Raw genomic sequence first — 17,559 nt, forward strand, 5'->3', positions numbered from 1 at the left:
TTTGATATGTAGACGAAACGCGCGTCTGGCGTACTAAATCATAATTCGGTACCTTTAATAACTATTTACACCACTTGGTCGATGCCACTGCTAGTGGACGTTTCGTCAACAAGGGTATCATCAGCCCAGTAGTCAGCACTTCGGTGTTGACATGAATATCAATTATGTGGTCATTTTTATAAATTTCCTGTTAACAAAATTTTTATTTTTCGAAAAACTAACGATTTTCTTATCCCAAGCAGAGATTACCTTAGCTGTATTTGGCACAATTTTTGGGAATTTTGGATCGTCAATGCTCTTCAACTTTGTACTTGTTTGGCTTATATAACTATTTTGATATGAGCGTCACTGGTGAGTCTTATGTAGACGAAACGCGCGTCTGGCGTACTAAATTATAATCCTGGTACCTTTAATAACTATTTACACCACTTGGTCGATGCCACTGCTGGTGGACGTCTCGTCCCTGAGGGTATCACGAGCCCAGTAGTCAGCACTTCGGTGTTGACATGAATATCAATTATGTGGTCATTTTTATAAATTTCCTGTTAACAAAATTTTTCGAAAAACTAACGATTTTCTTATCCCAGGCATTGATTACCTTAGCTGTATTTGGCACAATTTTTTGGAATTTTGGATCGTCAATGCTCTTCAACTTTGTACTTGTTTGGCTTATATAACTATTTTGATATGAGCGTCACTGATGAGTCTGTTGTATCTTTGATAACTATTGAAACTTTTCATGCATAATTATGACAACTGAATGAATACTACAGTGAAAAATTGAAATGGTACGACATTTGACAGAATCACCAGATAGTTTAGGTTGGTGTGAGTGATTTAACAATTCAGCAGATTAGTCGTGGTTTCCAATGACAGAATATTAAGTGTTGCAACCCTTTACGATGTGTCCATTATTGTCTATACGTATACGGTCAGAAATAACATATAACGTATGTATCGCAAACAAAATATAAACTTGTCCAATTTCATTGGTCGAAAGATACAGAACAAAAACATCGTTTTGTTGGCACCTGATCGAACACAGTTGACGGACAATGGAATGTTCTATCATGGCTACTACGGAAATTGAATGCATGTTTGTATAAGAGAGAGATCAAATGAATTGAATGCACAGTTTTGTAATAGAGGGGTCGAGCCATAAGTGTGATGACTTTTCTTCCTTTAAACAAACAATAATTGAATAGCAGATTATAAAAAAGAGAAGGATAAACATATTTACCACACCACCTTTCGAACTCACGGATTTAGTCAATCAACGTCTTGAAAAATCAGTTAAAATTTAAAACAAAATGGTTATATCAAGGAACAGCATACATATACCATTTTTTACTTTAATGGCATGCAAGTTTGTCATTAAAGTTAATTTCATATTACGATGAACCTACGGACAATAGAGGTTAATTCAAAGAGCATTTGAGAGTGAAACACATTGTGGTTTATCTAAATGCCAGTGTTTTAATAGTATACAAGCAACAAAGAAATCATGACGAATTATTTAGGAATCAATGAATGCATAAGCGGATTCAGAGGGAAAACCCATATTTATTGGGATTTAAAAAATCAAGCAAAGGGCATTCAAATAACATTTTATTTTAACTTCTAAATGAACAAGTTTTATGATTGTCAGCGAGACACAAACCAAAGATATTCATTCCCCTTTGTATTCCACTACATTATATTCCACTACACTGTAGCTAGGCGTTTGGTTGTGTATGCAATAACTATTTAGCAACTGCTTGGTTGGAAAAGAGGAAATTTAACTACTTTCCTTTTTTTCATGCATTCTTCCTTCATCCAGCAAATTAAAACATAATTGGTCATTTTATTTTTCTTTACCGTTCTCAGATTCCGCTAGGATTGACTCTCCTCAGATTTTTATCTCTTATAAAGGGGGCAATTTGGCCCTAGACTAAATACAGTCAGGGACAGCAGTATATGGAAATTCATTCCATAATCGTTTTTCAGACCCCCAGCGACCAATAACACATTTTTCGTCACCTAGTTAGTTATTTTTAATCGCTGCAGACTTTATACACTGTAGAAATGATGCTTAGAATCTAAACATCAGTGTCACATGTTTAGAAATATGTTCAAACTCTATACCGAAGGCGTCTTAAACTTGTTTTGGTATGTATAGTTCGATACCTATAGTGAATATATCCTTAGCACGTAGTGTCTTTGGTATTTAAATTCTAAAACATGTTCATTGCGTTTACGATTTCAACCCAAATTTACCATGAACAAGTGAGGCTGCTAAAAAATAATATCTAAAATCAAACAAAGTAAAAAGAGTTCCTGTTGCCAAATATTGATACCGATACCACTGTGATTGATTTTGAATCGGTTTATTTCAATAGTAAACTGACATTTGGCATCCTGGTAGCTACATTCCATGTGTGGATTCCGTTTTAACATAAAAGATGGAGTGACAAAATACAAAATGCCATAGTCATTTACTCTTACTCATATGAAAGCGAGTCCGAAATCATCTATGGATTAATGTTATTACAAATTTCAACACTTAAGATGTGCAAACAGACACAATTCATCACATACAAACTCCAAATGAATTATTATTAAGGGCACATGAATTCACAACAATCCAGGCGAGTAAGTTTCATAACAAAAAATCTAAACACCTAAATTCCTAAGCACATTATTTAAAAAAAGACCTAAACACAACGTGTTGGATGAATTTCACATTTCAAAAAGTTGGGAAAATATGTGCTTAAACTCCATTTTTATAGTGCAGATGTCTCTGTCCATGAACTCTCCGTTGTTCTTTGTGTAATTATTACCGTACCAACATTTGTGATGTTGTAAGTTGTGTCATTATTTGACACACTTCCAATATTGGTTCTGCTTGAAATAATGGGACTGGACGGCTCACTGTCATTATATGCGATCTGTGTGTTGTCTGCTATACTATTGTCTGGAATTAGAAAGTTCATCTATTGTACAATTGAATTCTTTTCTTTACAATGCACAAAGGAACAGAGAAAGAAATACATTAAAATAATATTCAACCAGTCCTGCAATCATTTATTTATTATGTTGATTGCAATTATATATTTGACACACCATGATCATATGTGTTTTACACATAATGAATGTGATCAGAGGACATAAATGGAAATCGGACTTTTACCTATTACGGTCTAATATTAAAAAACTAGAGGCTCTAAAGAGCCTGTGTCGCTCACCTAAGTATATGTGAGTATTTAAGAAAGGAAGCAGATGGATTCATGACAAAATTGTGTTTTGGTGATGGTGATGTGTTTTTACATCTTACTTTACTGAACGTTCTTGCAATTTACAATTATCTCTATTCATAATGAACTTGGCCCAGTAGTTTCAGTGGAAAATGTTAGTACAAATTTAAAAACTTTATGAAAATTGTTAAAATTTGACTATAAAGGACAATAACTCCTTAGGGGTCAATTGACCATTTCGGTCATGTTGACTTATTTGTAAATCTTATTTGCTGAACATTATTGCTGTTTACAGTTTATCTCTATCTATAATAATATTCAAGATAATAACCAAAAACATCAAAATTTCCTTAAAATTACTAATTCAGGGGCAGCAACCCAACAACGGGTTGTCCGATTCATCTGAAAATTACAGGGCAGATAGATCTTGACCTGATAAACAATTTTACCCCAGTCAGGATTGCATTAAATGCTTTGGATTTTGAGTTATAAGCCAAAAACTGCATATAACCCCTATGTTCTATTTTTAGCCGTAGCGGCAATCTTGTTGGATGGCGGGGTCCCGGAAACATTTTTAAAACTAGATACCCCAAAGATGAGTGTTGCCAAGTTTGGATTAATTAAGTCGAGTAGTTTCAGAGGAGAAGATTTTTGTAAAAGATTACTAAGATTTACGTAAAATGGTTTAAAAAAAATGGACTATAAAGGGCAATAACTCCTAAAGGGGTCAACTGACCATTTCGGTCATGTTGACTTATTTGTAAATCTTACTTTGCTGAACATTATTGCTGTTTACAGATTATCTCTATCTATAATAATATTCAAGATAACAACCAAAAACAGTAAAATTTTCTTAAAATTACCAATTTAGGGACAGCAACCCAACAACGGGTTGTCCGATTCATCTGAAAATTTCAGGGCAGATAGATCTTGACCTGATTAACAATTTTACACCTGTCAGATTTTCTCTTAATACTTTGGTTTTTGAGTTATAAGCCAAAAACTGCATTTTACCCCTATGTTCTATTTTTAGCCATGGCGGCCATCTTGGTAAGTTGGCGGGGTTACCGGACACATTTTTTAAACTAGATACCCCAATGATGATTGTGGCCAAGTTTGGTTTAATTTGGCCCAGCAGTTTCAGAGGAGAAGATTTTTGTAAAAGCTAACGACGGACGACGACGACGGACGACGGACGCCAAGTGATGAGAAAAGCTCACTTGGCCCTTTGGGCCAGGTGAGCTAAAAATACAGTTCGATTCAGCATTTCCAAGTTCTCAATTTTATATATAAATCATTGTATTTATTTATTCTTAAATGGATAATATGAAAGTTTTCAAATGCTCCATCAAAAAGAATCTTAGTCAAAACTGTAATTGGTAGGAAATCTTTATATAAATTGATCAATAATTGTTTTGGAGTTTGATTATTGATAACAAGTGGTGTACATATGGATGCGTATGGTATTTGAGGTTCTCTTGTCATCCGGTACTTAATTATAATTTTAAACATATTGTAACTTTTGATTTATTGGAAACGATGGAAATTCATTTTTCTTGACATTGCTTAACTGTTAGTATTTAATATTTATAATTAATTAGATGTAGTTGTATCTAAGTTGAAAAATTAATAGAAGTAATTATATATTAAATCATTATGAACTGAAGGTTTTATTTTTTATTTTTTGCAAAATAGGATAATAATACGAGATCAAATCGTGGCATGATCTAGGGCATGAATTGGTAATTAAGGTTTATGTGATTGTAATTCTAAGAGGTTGTGATGTTATTTTACTTTGAATTTGTGAATTTGTGTTTATAATTGATCTTTAAGTTATAACAATAGGTGACATCAATGTTGTGTGTTCAGTATGATATATTGGAAATATTTAATTATTGAAGTGGACTCAGTCACTGTGGAGTGATATATTTGAATGAGAATGCTAATAGTTTGATAACTTTGGTGATGCATTTGTATGGACAAATATTCTAAATACACGCTAAGATTAATATAAAAATAAGGAGAGTTGGCATGATTGCCAATGAAACATATATCCAACGAAGTCCAAATTGAAGTGGATGTCAGCAATAATAGGTAACCGTACAGCCTTTAACAAAGAGAGAAACCCATACCGTATAAGTGCTATAAAAGGCAACGACACGAAAAATATTAAACAATTCAATTGAGAAAGCAAAGAATCTAATTTATAATAAAGTAATTTAATTTTGGATGTAACGCGTTTTCTGATTGGCTGACGTTATTTTGTTATTAGCCCATAGACATGATTTAGTCATGAAACCGTGACGTCATCAACGTTTTTTCATGGTTTTCTACGGTTTAAAATGGAATTTAGAATTAAATTATAAGAAATGACTGTAATATGTTTTCTGTCTATTAGAAATAACGTAAAAAATGTGGTGCACACTGTTAAATAACCCGATACGCGCGTTATTCAGTATGCACCAAATTTTTTATGTTATTTCTTCATAGACAGTCATATCTTAAACAATTACGAAAAACCGATATGACAGACATCTACAGGATCCTGAAATGGGAAAGGAACGTAAAAAATGTATGTGGCAGGGTTAAACATGTTTGTGAGCGCTCAACGTAACACTACCCTGTGACAGCACAACATAAGAACAAAATATATGTGATATGTGATATGGAACCCTGTGGTACAATAACATAGAGATCCATTAACTTGTAATTTAAAAGTTATTATATGGAAACATAATACAAAAGAAGATACCAGGATCATATTTTTGTACTACATAACTCTCACCAGTAACGCTCAATTAGAAACAGCTGGAAGGGCAATCAAATACGAAATTGAAGTCCCTGATTACAAATCACAGGCACTTGTCTCAGAATTTTCCCGACAACAATGATAGTCGTGTCATATACCATTGTGTAGATAAATCAATTAAGATTTACGGCATATTAAGTTTAAGTAGGTTTGACAACCGAGAAATCGAAAAATAACGGGAATTCGGGACTGGGTGTCATTTTTCAAAAAATTTAGTTAAGTACCTTGTGTTATATTAAGGTATATAGGAAAAAATTTTTCTGAAACAAATGCCTGTGTTACAAATGGAAAATTCCAAGAAGTTGTGCTAAATACAACTAAGGTAATCTTTTCCTTGGGGTAGACAATCCTTAGTATTTAGAACAATTCTGAGTTCTTCAAACAGTTTTATGCAATAAAAGCGACAATTCATTTCAGCACATAAGTACTGATAGATTATAACCTCGGGAGGAAACCCGCAACATCAATGACATTAACTCAGTCCTCGTAAATAAACTCACCAAAGATAACAGGCTTATAAATGTGTACGCCATACGATCGTTTCGTCTACAAAAGATTCATCAGTGACGCTCGAATCACTCGAATCAAAACAAATGGAAGGCCAAATCAAATACTAATAGTATGAAATTGAAGAGCATAAAAAACCGAAAAGATGTTTAAAAAAGGCTAAGGCAATCTATACCTGGAGGTAGACAAACCTTAGTGTTGTGAATTTAAAATTTATATAAACAGAAAATACCAAAACATCCGTGCTGATTACTGGGGTGGGACGAAATATCTACCAGTGGAGTGGCATCAACCTAGTGCTTGTAACATATCATAAATAAAGGCAACAGTAGTATATCGCTGTTAAAACTCGTAAATCTATGGACAAAAAACAAAATCGGGGTAAAGAACTAAAACTGAGGGAAACGCATTAAATATAAGAGGAGAACAACGACACAACATTAAAATGTAACACACACAGAAACGGACTAAGCATTAGACAAAATCCGATGAGAATAACAAATATTACAACAAAACCAAATAAATGAATTTGGGATAGAAAAGTACCGTGACACGTCTTATAGTAATGTGTATTCACACTCAAATATAAGAGAAAACAAACGACACAACGGAAACACAACGTTAAAATGTTACACACACAGAAACGAACTATGATATAACAATGGTCATTTTCCTGACTTGGTACAGGACATTTTTAAAGAAAAAAAAATGTGGGTTGAACCTGGTTTGTGGCATGCCAAACCTCGCACTTTAATGGCAATGTTAAATATAACATTAAAATGACATCATAATATTACAGGACTACAATACAAATAAATAGGAGAACGTATTAGACAAAGAAATACATGAATAATAGATAACAAAAGGCATCAGGTTTAAAATTCAATACGCCAAAAACGCGCCTCGTCCACACAAGACTTACCAGTGACGCCCAGATATAAAAGTTCATAAAACATACATGGATTATAATTTTGTACACCAGACACGCGTTTCAACTACATAAGACTCATTAGTGACGCTCGATTTAAAACTCTTAGAAGGCCAAATCAAATACGAAGCTGAAGAGCATGAGAAAACCAAACAAAATCTAAAAGTTGTGCAAAAAAGGTACATGTAATCTACCCCTGAGAGTGTAAATACCTCAAGAACAGTTCACTATTTTATAAACAGTAAATTTACAAAAACCTGAATACAGAGATATATACGTGTCTATTTTTATTACCGAAAGTGTTCTCCCACTTACCACGTATAGCCAGTGATCGTAATATTTTTTTTTACTTCTTTTGCACAAAAGCAGTAGATTTTAATTTGATTGATAATTTTTTTTTTAATAACTTTTATACTTTACTAAGAATATACTTAAAATATCTACCTTCACGTTCTCCTATACGCGTTCGTACCATATCTAGAACACTGGTTAGACTAGCCTTTGTCAAGTAGTTTAAGAATATCTAATGGTTAGATTTGAACAATGTTGACGAAAAAATGATTAAACTGGATTTTCTGCTTCCTCTGTAATTTGATATCATACGTTTTATTTATATACAACTAACAACTATTGACTTTTCATGAGGTAATACAATGATGGGGTCAGATAACTTTTTTTCATTGATACAGGGTAAAACAGTTTGCCCCTTAACACCAAGTTTTCTCTTCATATAAGATTTAACTAGCTGATAAAAGGTCATTTACCTAATGTCGGCGTCACACATAAGCGTATAGACCGGCGTGCACCAGACGTACAGAGAAAATTGACAAAGTCCAAATACGTTATTTGCACGCCAGAGGGACACTAATTACGTTACGCACGGTATTGCGCCGCAAGATGTTACATGAAAAAATTACAATTTTGACTCCATTCACATTGACGTTTTCTTATCAAAAGCGATATTGCGCTATTTTAAAAAAAATATTGCAGAGTACCTTCTCGGCCGATTTTTATCAAATAAAAACCATAAGATGAAGGAATGATTCAAGTTTTATTGCTTATAAGACCATGAATTTTGTAAGAATCGTTCTTTTTTTATGAGGTGAAAAATATGCAAAATTTTCCAATTTTATTTTGGTTAGAATGCATAGAAAACTGTTAAAAAAATTCTTTGCGCTTATTCTTAATGCCGGAGTGACACATGAGAAATTAAACACTTTAATAAATTTTTTTAGGATGAAATCTCTTTTCTCCAATATCTGAATGTGCAAATTTTCAGACTAAATATGCAAGGCTCTTTCTCTGGGTTTTTAAAGCACTTATAGTTATATTTACAATTCAAAAATACAGTATTTATATAATTGTTCAAAGTTTATAAGACCGCTGTACCTCGGATTCTAATCTGTAAAGGTGTTTTTAGATTTGTGTGAAAACTTTTGTCCATAAGAAATTATCCCTAGTCCCTCCCCCTTTTCACACTGTGTCTATAAAGAGTCTAATCCTGATGTGTGTGGTTTTTTTTAATTTTAAATCTGAGTGTTATTTGGATTCAGCAGACCTTTTTGGAATGAACATTTCCCGGCATCATTTTAACTGCCTAGACGGACTAGTGTGTATTCATATAAAAGACGCTATTGTGAAGAAACGTCTAAATGACGCCCTTGGACATAATGGCTAGACATAGGGAATGCTTTCTAAAATAAAATTATAAAGTCATGATGTTAGTGAAAACACCAGACTCATATAGCCATTTGTATGAACTTATAGTTTGTATCTTTTAAATATGTTAATTTAGTATTATAAATGCACATTTTCTATCTATATCACATATTTCAACTGAGGAATGGAAAAAAATAACGTTTGGACATAGTGGCTAGACATGCGATTTATTAAAATTCTGCTCCATTAAATAGTTTGTTTTACATTTGTAACTTTGAAAATGCTTTTGTTTTTTCAGAACTTTCTATTTGGTATACTTTTATTATTTTTAATATGAACGGGTTCCTCTGCTTGATATTTTGTTGAAGACTTGCTTTAAATTTCAGCCAACGTCAAAAAGCCGGGCATAATGTTAGAAAACAAATCTAGTAGGAAGTTAAAATACCAAATTTCGCAGATTTTATGTGCAAAATTACAACAGAACATAGGAAAATGCATTTTATTCAATCTGGAAATGTACGCCGGACAAGCGATTATTAACGTAAAACTGCGACTTTTGTGATCAATAAAATAAATGTAAGCTATACAAATTTATAAAATTATGTTAAAATAAGAAAAACATATCAAATTCAGCCAGCACAAGCGTTTGCCAAGCGTATACATGTACGCTACACGCACGTAATACATACGCTACAAGCGCGTTAAAAGCACTACAGAAACGTTTAGGGAACGTTGTATACCCTTCAAGCTTTCGACTTCAACTAAAACGTATGCATGTGTGTTTGTAACAAACTCCTCATAATCAAACCTCCCACACACGACGAAAGCACGGATTATCGTCCCAACTACGACCGGGACGCGTCTCAAATAAGTTCAAGAGACTTTTTCTCCTTCGTAGCGTGCATTTCGTCTACGTTAAACAAACGCCAGACATACGCCAACATACGTTACTTGAAGGTCGTATAAACGCTTAGACACGCTTCTCGTACGCCCAATTCACGCTTAAAGCTCGTTGTGCACACGATACAGATATGATTGACAGGTTGAATGCATCCACAAATTACTAGTGTATTGAAAGCGTATATGATTTTTACCACGCCCGACGTATGTCGGGGCTATACACTGATGTGTGACGCCGGTATTTACAGATTCTACATTTTTTTCTTTTTTCGATTTGAGATTTAAACAATACATTGAGATTGAGATAAAAAAAAATATGACGTAAAAGTCCGAGTCGGCCTTTACGCCGCCATTTAAAATATCTCAAAAAGGAGCTCCATAACCTATCAATATAAACTATTGTATCAACTAAAATCAGAACTCAACAACTAGTATCATCCATCATGTTCATCATGGTATGTACTAATCCAGGTATAAGTCTCAAATCTATAAATATAATATGATAGCATTATTGTTAAGATTAGTATCTACAATCAATAGATAGCGGGGCTTCAGATTGTCAGTATAATGTTTGTACTGAAAAGTATGATAGGGTATAATGTATTCAGTCAAGCTGAAGCCCAACCTATCTTTTGATTGCAGATGTCAATCTTTATTATATTGCTTTGGTTAACATTTATACAAACAAAGCAAGTAAGCCGACCAAATCTGTTAACTACATGCATTAGAGAAATAACTATAATGAACTCTCTCCAGCAAATTAATGTAAATGCATGGTATGTAGACAAATTATATTGTGTCAGTATGATAATAAAATATAACAATAGTTTTGCATCAAACTTCATACTGACCCAAATCTATTACAGTCTGGTAGTTAAGCTTCATCTTCGAGGCCAGTTTTTTCCACTGATTGTTTCTACTCAATTCTTCCATCCATTGCATAACATATTCAAAAGCTATCTGTCTCAATTCTGTATCTGTAATTGTAAATTTTCATTTCAGAAATAAATATGGAGGTCTAACAAGAGACTCGGGACACAAAGGGTAGCCACTGAATCTACAGAAAGGCTATTAAATAATGTTCCCTGTGAAATACTTATCGAGTGTTGTAAATTGTGTGCCAATCGACATCTTTATATTGTCACCAGCGGGACTTCGTTTTTTTGCATTGGAGCACATGCACATGTTAGGTGGGTCATTTTGAGAATCGCGCAGCTCATTGAAAACAAAATATGACAAGGAGTGTTTTTTCTGTGGTACAGGCAGAGTGTTGCTTCGTTATATATCATGTTGTGGACTACTAACCCAAAGGAAAACCAACGGAAAACAAAAATGACAGGAACGAAGCTTAGTACTTGTGTTTTTCGCTTTTGCATCGATTTGCGAAGCAACGTGAAACATGAAGTAAATGTGCATTATATAGTAGGTACTAGGTAGGAACATATTTTACTTGAGAATTACATATACAAATAAATACAACTGGACTGATCCTTGTATTTTATAAATATTGAGGCTTGAAATTAGATGATTCTTCATTAGTCAATGATGCAGAATGTTATCTTTTAGTTTTCCTTAAGTAATTCTCATTCAATCAGTATACGATCGTATATGACTTCTAGCCGATGTATTTATAGAACATAATTTACTAATATCAAATAATCGTACCAAGTGTTAAAATACCAGATTCGTTCTCAGAGTCACTATCTTCTGTGTCTTGGGTAGCTGCGGCCTCATTTTGTGCATGTCGTATATTATTTTGATTGTTTCTACCGTTTGGCGTATTCTGAAATTTAAGATAAAAGAACGGTTAATAGGTTATTCTTATATATATAAATATAATTTCAGTCGGTTGATTTTCTGAATTAGAATGAAATTATTTTCTTCTGAATTGTCTGCCCATAGATAGCGTTTTAGGTAAAGTGTTTTGTGTGATTTGGCGGTTAAATCATTCGGCACGACATGGTCTACTCAATAGGTCACGTTAATTTTTACCACCATGATGATGCTATTTGATATTTTGTATCATGCATTTAGAGAATGATTGATTTGCAAATGATTGTGTTTATTGAAATATATATATATTATATATGATGCCATTTCGATTTGATTCGTAATTTGTATATGATAAATATTATTAAACGGTTGTTATTAAACCAGCCCTCGGCTCTGTCGTGTGGTATTGCACTTTACTCTTTTTTGTTATTTATTAGCATGATTATTATCAGTGGTTGTGAAATATGGGTGTTAACGGAAGAAGAATATATAAATATATATTTGTCTCATTGGTAACCATACCACTTCTTCTTATTTTTATATAACATCATAGCGTAAATTAATTTGAATACACCTTGCACACCAGCCAATGAAAATTCATCCGACAAAGTTTTGAACGCGTGTATTAATCCGACAAAACCCGAAAATCCCAAAAGGTCTTTAAAACAAACTGTATAACGGACCGTTTTCAGATCCTGTATTTCAATCAGATTGAAAAAAAAATTCTTTACAATACTAACCTGTGATCTAGTATAGACGTGATTATTTAATATATATCCTCCTGGGTTATATTGCGTATTACTAAAAGGTGGAACTGTTGCTGTAAGCATTACGAGAACTGTGACCAGAACACGATGAATCTGTGGATAATTCTGTTTCGCTTCTATTACGATATGGTCGGCAATCTCAGTATGGTCATGCTTCTTAAGTGCATCAACAAAACTAACGAAACTTCGAGTGCTTCTGCTTCCAACGATATCCAACAATTTATCAACAGCTTCGGTGTTGGTCTTCTGTGCGATAATTGACTCTCTATCGAATTGTGTAAGACCCCAAACCTCGCGATAAATTGCAGTAGCATTTACATTGTTTCGAAGGGTAACAAAACATTTCTGTAATATTTTCTTGGTATCTTCCGACATTTTGATGATGATCACTTTCGTTTTCACCTATAAGAATGTCAAATGACAATGTATGACACAAGATATCAATGGGATTTTCAAAAACTATAAATAATTAAAGCACAATTCGATCATACTCTTGGTTCTTTCAAACATAAGAACTCAGAGTCTAAACATTTTATTATAGATAAAGGTGTAAGACAAGGAGATTCTTTAAGCTCCACTTTATTTAATATTTTTATTAATGACTTAAGTCAGATATTTGAAAAGCCAAACTCTACCCCTGTAAAACTTATAAATTCAGACATAGGAAGTCTTCTATTTGCAGATGACTTAATCATATTATCAGAGAGCGAAAACGGTCTGCAAAATAGTTTGAATAATCTCTCTGAGTATTGTGATAAATGGCAATTAACAGTTAATACAAAAAAATCTAAAACCATGATACTACAAAATAACCCAAGTAAAATAAATAAACCCTTTTTGAAATTTAAAGGAAAATACCTTGATAAAGTATATGAATATAAATACCTTGGATGTGTTATAACATCTAATGGCAGTCTAACTAGTTGTAGTTCAGATCTTGCAAAAAAAGCAAGAAAAGTTTTATTTGCTATTAACTCTTACTCATCAGGCTTTGGACAACTTCCTGTGAGAGTGTCTTGCAACCTTTTTGAAACTTTGGTCAAACCTATTTTAACATATAATAGTGAAATATGCTATATGGACACTTATATTCAATTTTATAGAGCTAAACTCCGAGCTAACAAAAATAGCTCAACACCAGATGCTATTCATTTTATTGATAAAACTGTTTTAGAAAAAACCCAGCTACATTTTATGAAACAAGTACTGGGGACAAAAAGAAGCTCAACAAATCTAGCTGTTAGAAATGAACTAGGACTTTTGCCATTAGAAACTTTCATAAAAACCCAAACTATGATGTACCTATCTAGATTAAATAATGAAAATCTAAACCCACTTCTTAATGAAGCCTTTAAATTAACTAAAAGTTTAGATACCAAGGGAACATACTCTTGGTATACTTTTGCAAAAAATGTGTCACAAGATATAAATATTGACATTAAACTTATTGAGGAAACTAAAACTTTAAAACAGACTAAAATGTTAAAACCCCAATTAAAAAAAAGTTATATCAACTATTATCAGACTGTTATTGATGATAAAATAAATAACTTAAATGAAAATAATAAAATATATCTATATAAATTTCTTAAATCTAATATAAATAACCAAATGCAATACTACCTATCACACCCAAGTAAAGAGACAAGAAAAATGTTAACCAAATTTAGAATAAGCGAACATTGTCTCTTCATAGAAACTGGACGATATACCAAAATACCACGAAATGAAAGAAAATGTAAAATATGTAATATCTTAGACGATGAATTTCATTTTTTCTTCAACTGTAAAATAAATAAAAATATAAGAGAAATCTTTCTAAAATATTATATACAAAAATATGTAAATTTTAATACACTTAATTTTACTGATAAACTCGTAATAATACTTAATCCATCAACACCAAATGATGTAAAAGCAGTTGTTTCTTTTATTAAAGAGTCATTAGAACTGAGGAAAGGAGAACAGTAACTGTTTTTATCATATTTCTTATAATATTGTCGAGTTTACATTATGTTTCATTATGTTTGTTTGTCTATGTATTTGCCACAACCAAAATTGGTTTTTGTACGTTTTGCAAATAAAGATATAGTATTTGGAATTCAAGACTATTTTAAATGGCTATGTAATATCAATAATTCCATTAATACCGTGTATTTTAAAACATGTATGATTTGATCAATATTTAATTTCAGAATATTTATATATGGTTGTTATAATTATGTGTGTCTCTCAATTATAATAACCATTCCTTGTAATAAATAATTTTGATAATTATGGGCTCTTTTATTGGAATAAATATGACTCTTTTCTGATTTTATGTAATACTAATATGTGTTAGGTTAAAAGGAAGTAAATATAGATCGCTGGCGCCACCTAGATTTTACGTAGAAGTAAATTTATTTTCTGCTGCCTTGGTAATTAGAAATTAAAATTGAAATAGTGAGAAATGAGTGTTGGCCATTGGTGTAGAAATAGCGAGAAATTTAGAGAAAACTCTCTATGACTAGCAAGACTTTCTGTGCCAAATTAAGCAAGGGGTGTTCTTCATTCATACTATTTCGAAAATTCCGGAACCGTTGAGTACCCTTAAAAAATTCTATTTTTCTATCAAAAAAGCTGCGACACCATATGTGTTTGACCATTGCAATTACACCCAAAGGTGTTGATAATTCAGAATTCGAATTTTTTTTTAATGGATCTTTGATAGTGAAAAGGCAGGACCAAATAAGGCTACCATTGTCGCCTATGTAAATAATTACTTCCTTGTAACCGTTATGATTGGCCATGCGACAACCACACGAGACCAAAACATACAGTAAAATAATACATGTAGAACATTATTATGATAAATATGTAGACAGCTCTCTCACATACAAGAAATCCTAACTTTAAAAATTATCACAGGCACGGGGACACATTCTACTGTTTCCACGCAGCACGATTATCAAAACTTGTAGTAAATATAAAAATAAGAAAATGTGGTATGATTGCCATTTAAAAAAAGCTCCACAAGATACCATTACCGTATATGCCTTACCTGAAACATGAAATACAAGCATTGTATTAGTATGATGGTTCTTTTGTTTTTGCTTGCATTTTCTTTTCATGCATCCTTTTGCTGCCATTATTTTTCGAAACGATTGCACGGAATCCTATCTGATTAGTAATCATACAAATAAGGAGATGTGGTAAGACTAGTTCTGAATAAACTTTTCTATAATTTTCTAAAGGCAGTTCAACATGTACTGGTTTTAAACAGTTTTGACAGTCTTTCAACCGTAATGCACTCAATACAAGAGCAATGCAATAACTTAATATTTCAATGTTTACTGGGAGACCTCACGGATAAAAAGCCCTTGGTTAAAAGCCACTATAAATAAAGCTGCGATATAAGTTTATGCGTTGAAATCAGAACCATTACCAAATACGGGCGTATGACATTTGCGCGGCCGATTTTTAAAATTGTCATTTTTTCATATAAGCCGATTTCATTTTTTCATTTGCGCCGATTTTATATTTGCTCCTTATTGCATTTACAGTTTAACACAGGTAAATTAATACTTGTACATAAACTCATCATAGATACCAGGACTAAATTTAGTATATACGCCAGACGCGCGTTTCGTCTACAAAAGCAGTGGCGTAGCTAGGTCATTTTAACGTGTACGCCCGAACCTTGGCGAAGGGTCTGAGGACCCCAAACTGCTCCATGTCAAACAATTTCTGGTAGTGGATTAGATCTAGGGAGCGAGGCCCCCGGAAGCTTATGAGTTATCGAGAATGAATACCATTCCTGTCATTAAAAACTCATCAGTAGCAACATACTTTACAATCTAAATGGTTTATTTGTTATGTTAAATTATTCATTTTGTTAATTTGAAATATAATAGTCATAGGATTCAGAGATAATTTCAAAACCAGTAGCTTTTAAATATGTTATAAAAGAGCTGTGAGGGTAAATCAATTAACCAACAAAATCACCTTTCTATTTCCAAATTTCGTAAATGAACATTAATCTTCAGAGATGTTCAGGTCCAATATTAGATATCTTAAAGGGTTCTGTGGAATCCTGGTTTTTTTTTGTCAAGGATTCCTCCTACAAAAAGTGAATCCATTTATCAGTCCATTACAGGATTTTTAAAAAATCCAACATTTTCTTTAGATATTTTTGCTTGATCTGGAGTACTACTAGTTTTGGCCCAAGTTTCATGACAAATTATGAAGATTGATAATTTATAAAAAGCCATATAGGATCGCTATGTCGCGCTTTGGCGTCAGAAATACAAATGTATGTCACAGGCTCAACAAAACTGTAAACCACAAAACGATTTTAAGGAGATAAAGGATTGCTTAAAACAAAAGGGAAGGGAGTATAAAACTCAAAGTAGCTTCAGACTTGACAGAAAATGAACAAATAAATGATATGATACCATTTGACTGAAAGTAAATTTCGTCAATTTTATCCACAATTACAAGCCAACGAAGAAAGAATTATAAAGCTGATGTGCTTCTAACAAGTTATTTTTATTTTCTTAAGACTAAAATATTTTTTCAACAAAAATTCAAGTGTACGCCCGGGCGTTTTGACGTAAACGTAGCTACGCGCCTGAAAAGACTCATCAGTGACGCTCGAATCCAAAAAAGTTAAAAAGGCCAAATAAAGTACGAAGTTGAAGAGCATTGAGGACCAAAATTCCTAAAAGTTTTGCCAAATACAGCTAAGGTACATGTACTATACCTTGAAAGTATATTGGTAAAATTTGGTTATAAACGTTGTTCACTTATGTTTAAGTTAAGAAAATCCAGGCCGTTACGTATGTTAAAATGTGAACTCTAGAAATGCCCGCATCAGTACGTAAGCCAGAGATAGAAAAGATGGACTTTGTTATAATTGACAATTAGGACAAATATAGAAGACACGAAATCACAAGAAATACTCGGCAAGAACAGATTTATGATTTTAATGTATTCCGTTTTTGT

At 32.8% G+C, this 17,559-nt stretch overlaps 1 protein-coding gene across 2 annotated transcripts; it reads right to left on the reverse strand.

Moving 5' to 3' along the window:
• Window positions 1–1,595: 1,595 nt before the first annotated feature.
• LOC139513152 (uncharacterized) lies at window positions 1,596–13,021 on the reverse strand. 2 transcript variants are annotated; one of them, XR_011662394.1, is made up of 5 exons: window positions 12,550–13,021; window positions 11,702–11,819; window positions 10,888–11,013; window positions 7,922–8,061; window positions 1,596–2,953 (listed from the first exon to the last, which is right to left on the reverse strand). XR_011662394.1 is itself a non-coding variant. In XM_071301419.1 (4 exons), exons 1-4 carry the CDS (start codon window positions 12,949–12,951, stop codon window positions 2,763–2,765), a joined length of 837 nt encoding a protein of 278 aa, XP_071157520.1. In that variant the 5' UTR covers window positions 12,952–12,978; the 3' UTR covers window positions 2,630–2,762. The 2 variants fall into 2 exon arrangements, 1 of the variants encoding a protein (XP_071157520.1); XM_071301419.1 differs by lacking the exon at window positions 7,922–8,061 and having other exon boundaries at window positions 2,630–2,953; window positions 12,550–12,978.
• Window positions 13,022–17,559: the final 4,538 nt, after the last annotated feature.

The sequence above is a fragment of the Mytilus edulis genome, chromosome 2, assembly GCF_963676685.1.
Source record: "Mytilus edulis chromosome 2, xbMytEdul2.2, whole genome shotgun sequence".
Lineage (NCBI taxonomy): Eukaryota > Metazoa > Mollusca > Bivalvia > Mytilida > Mytilidae > Mytilus > Mytilus edulis.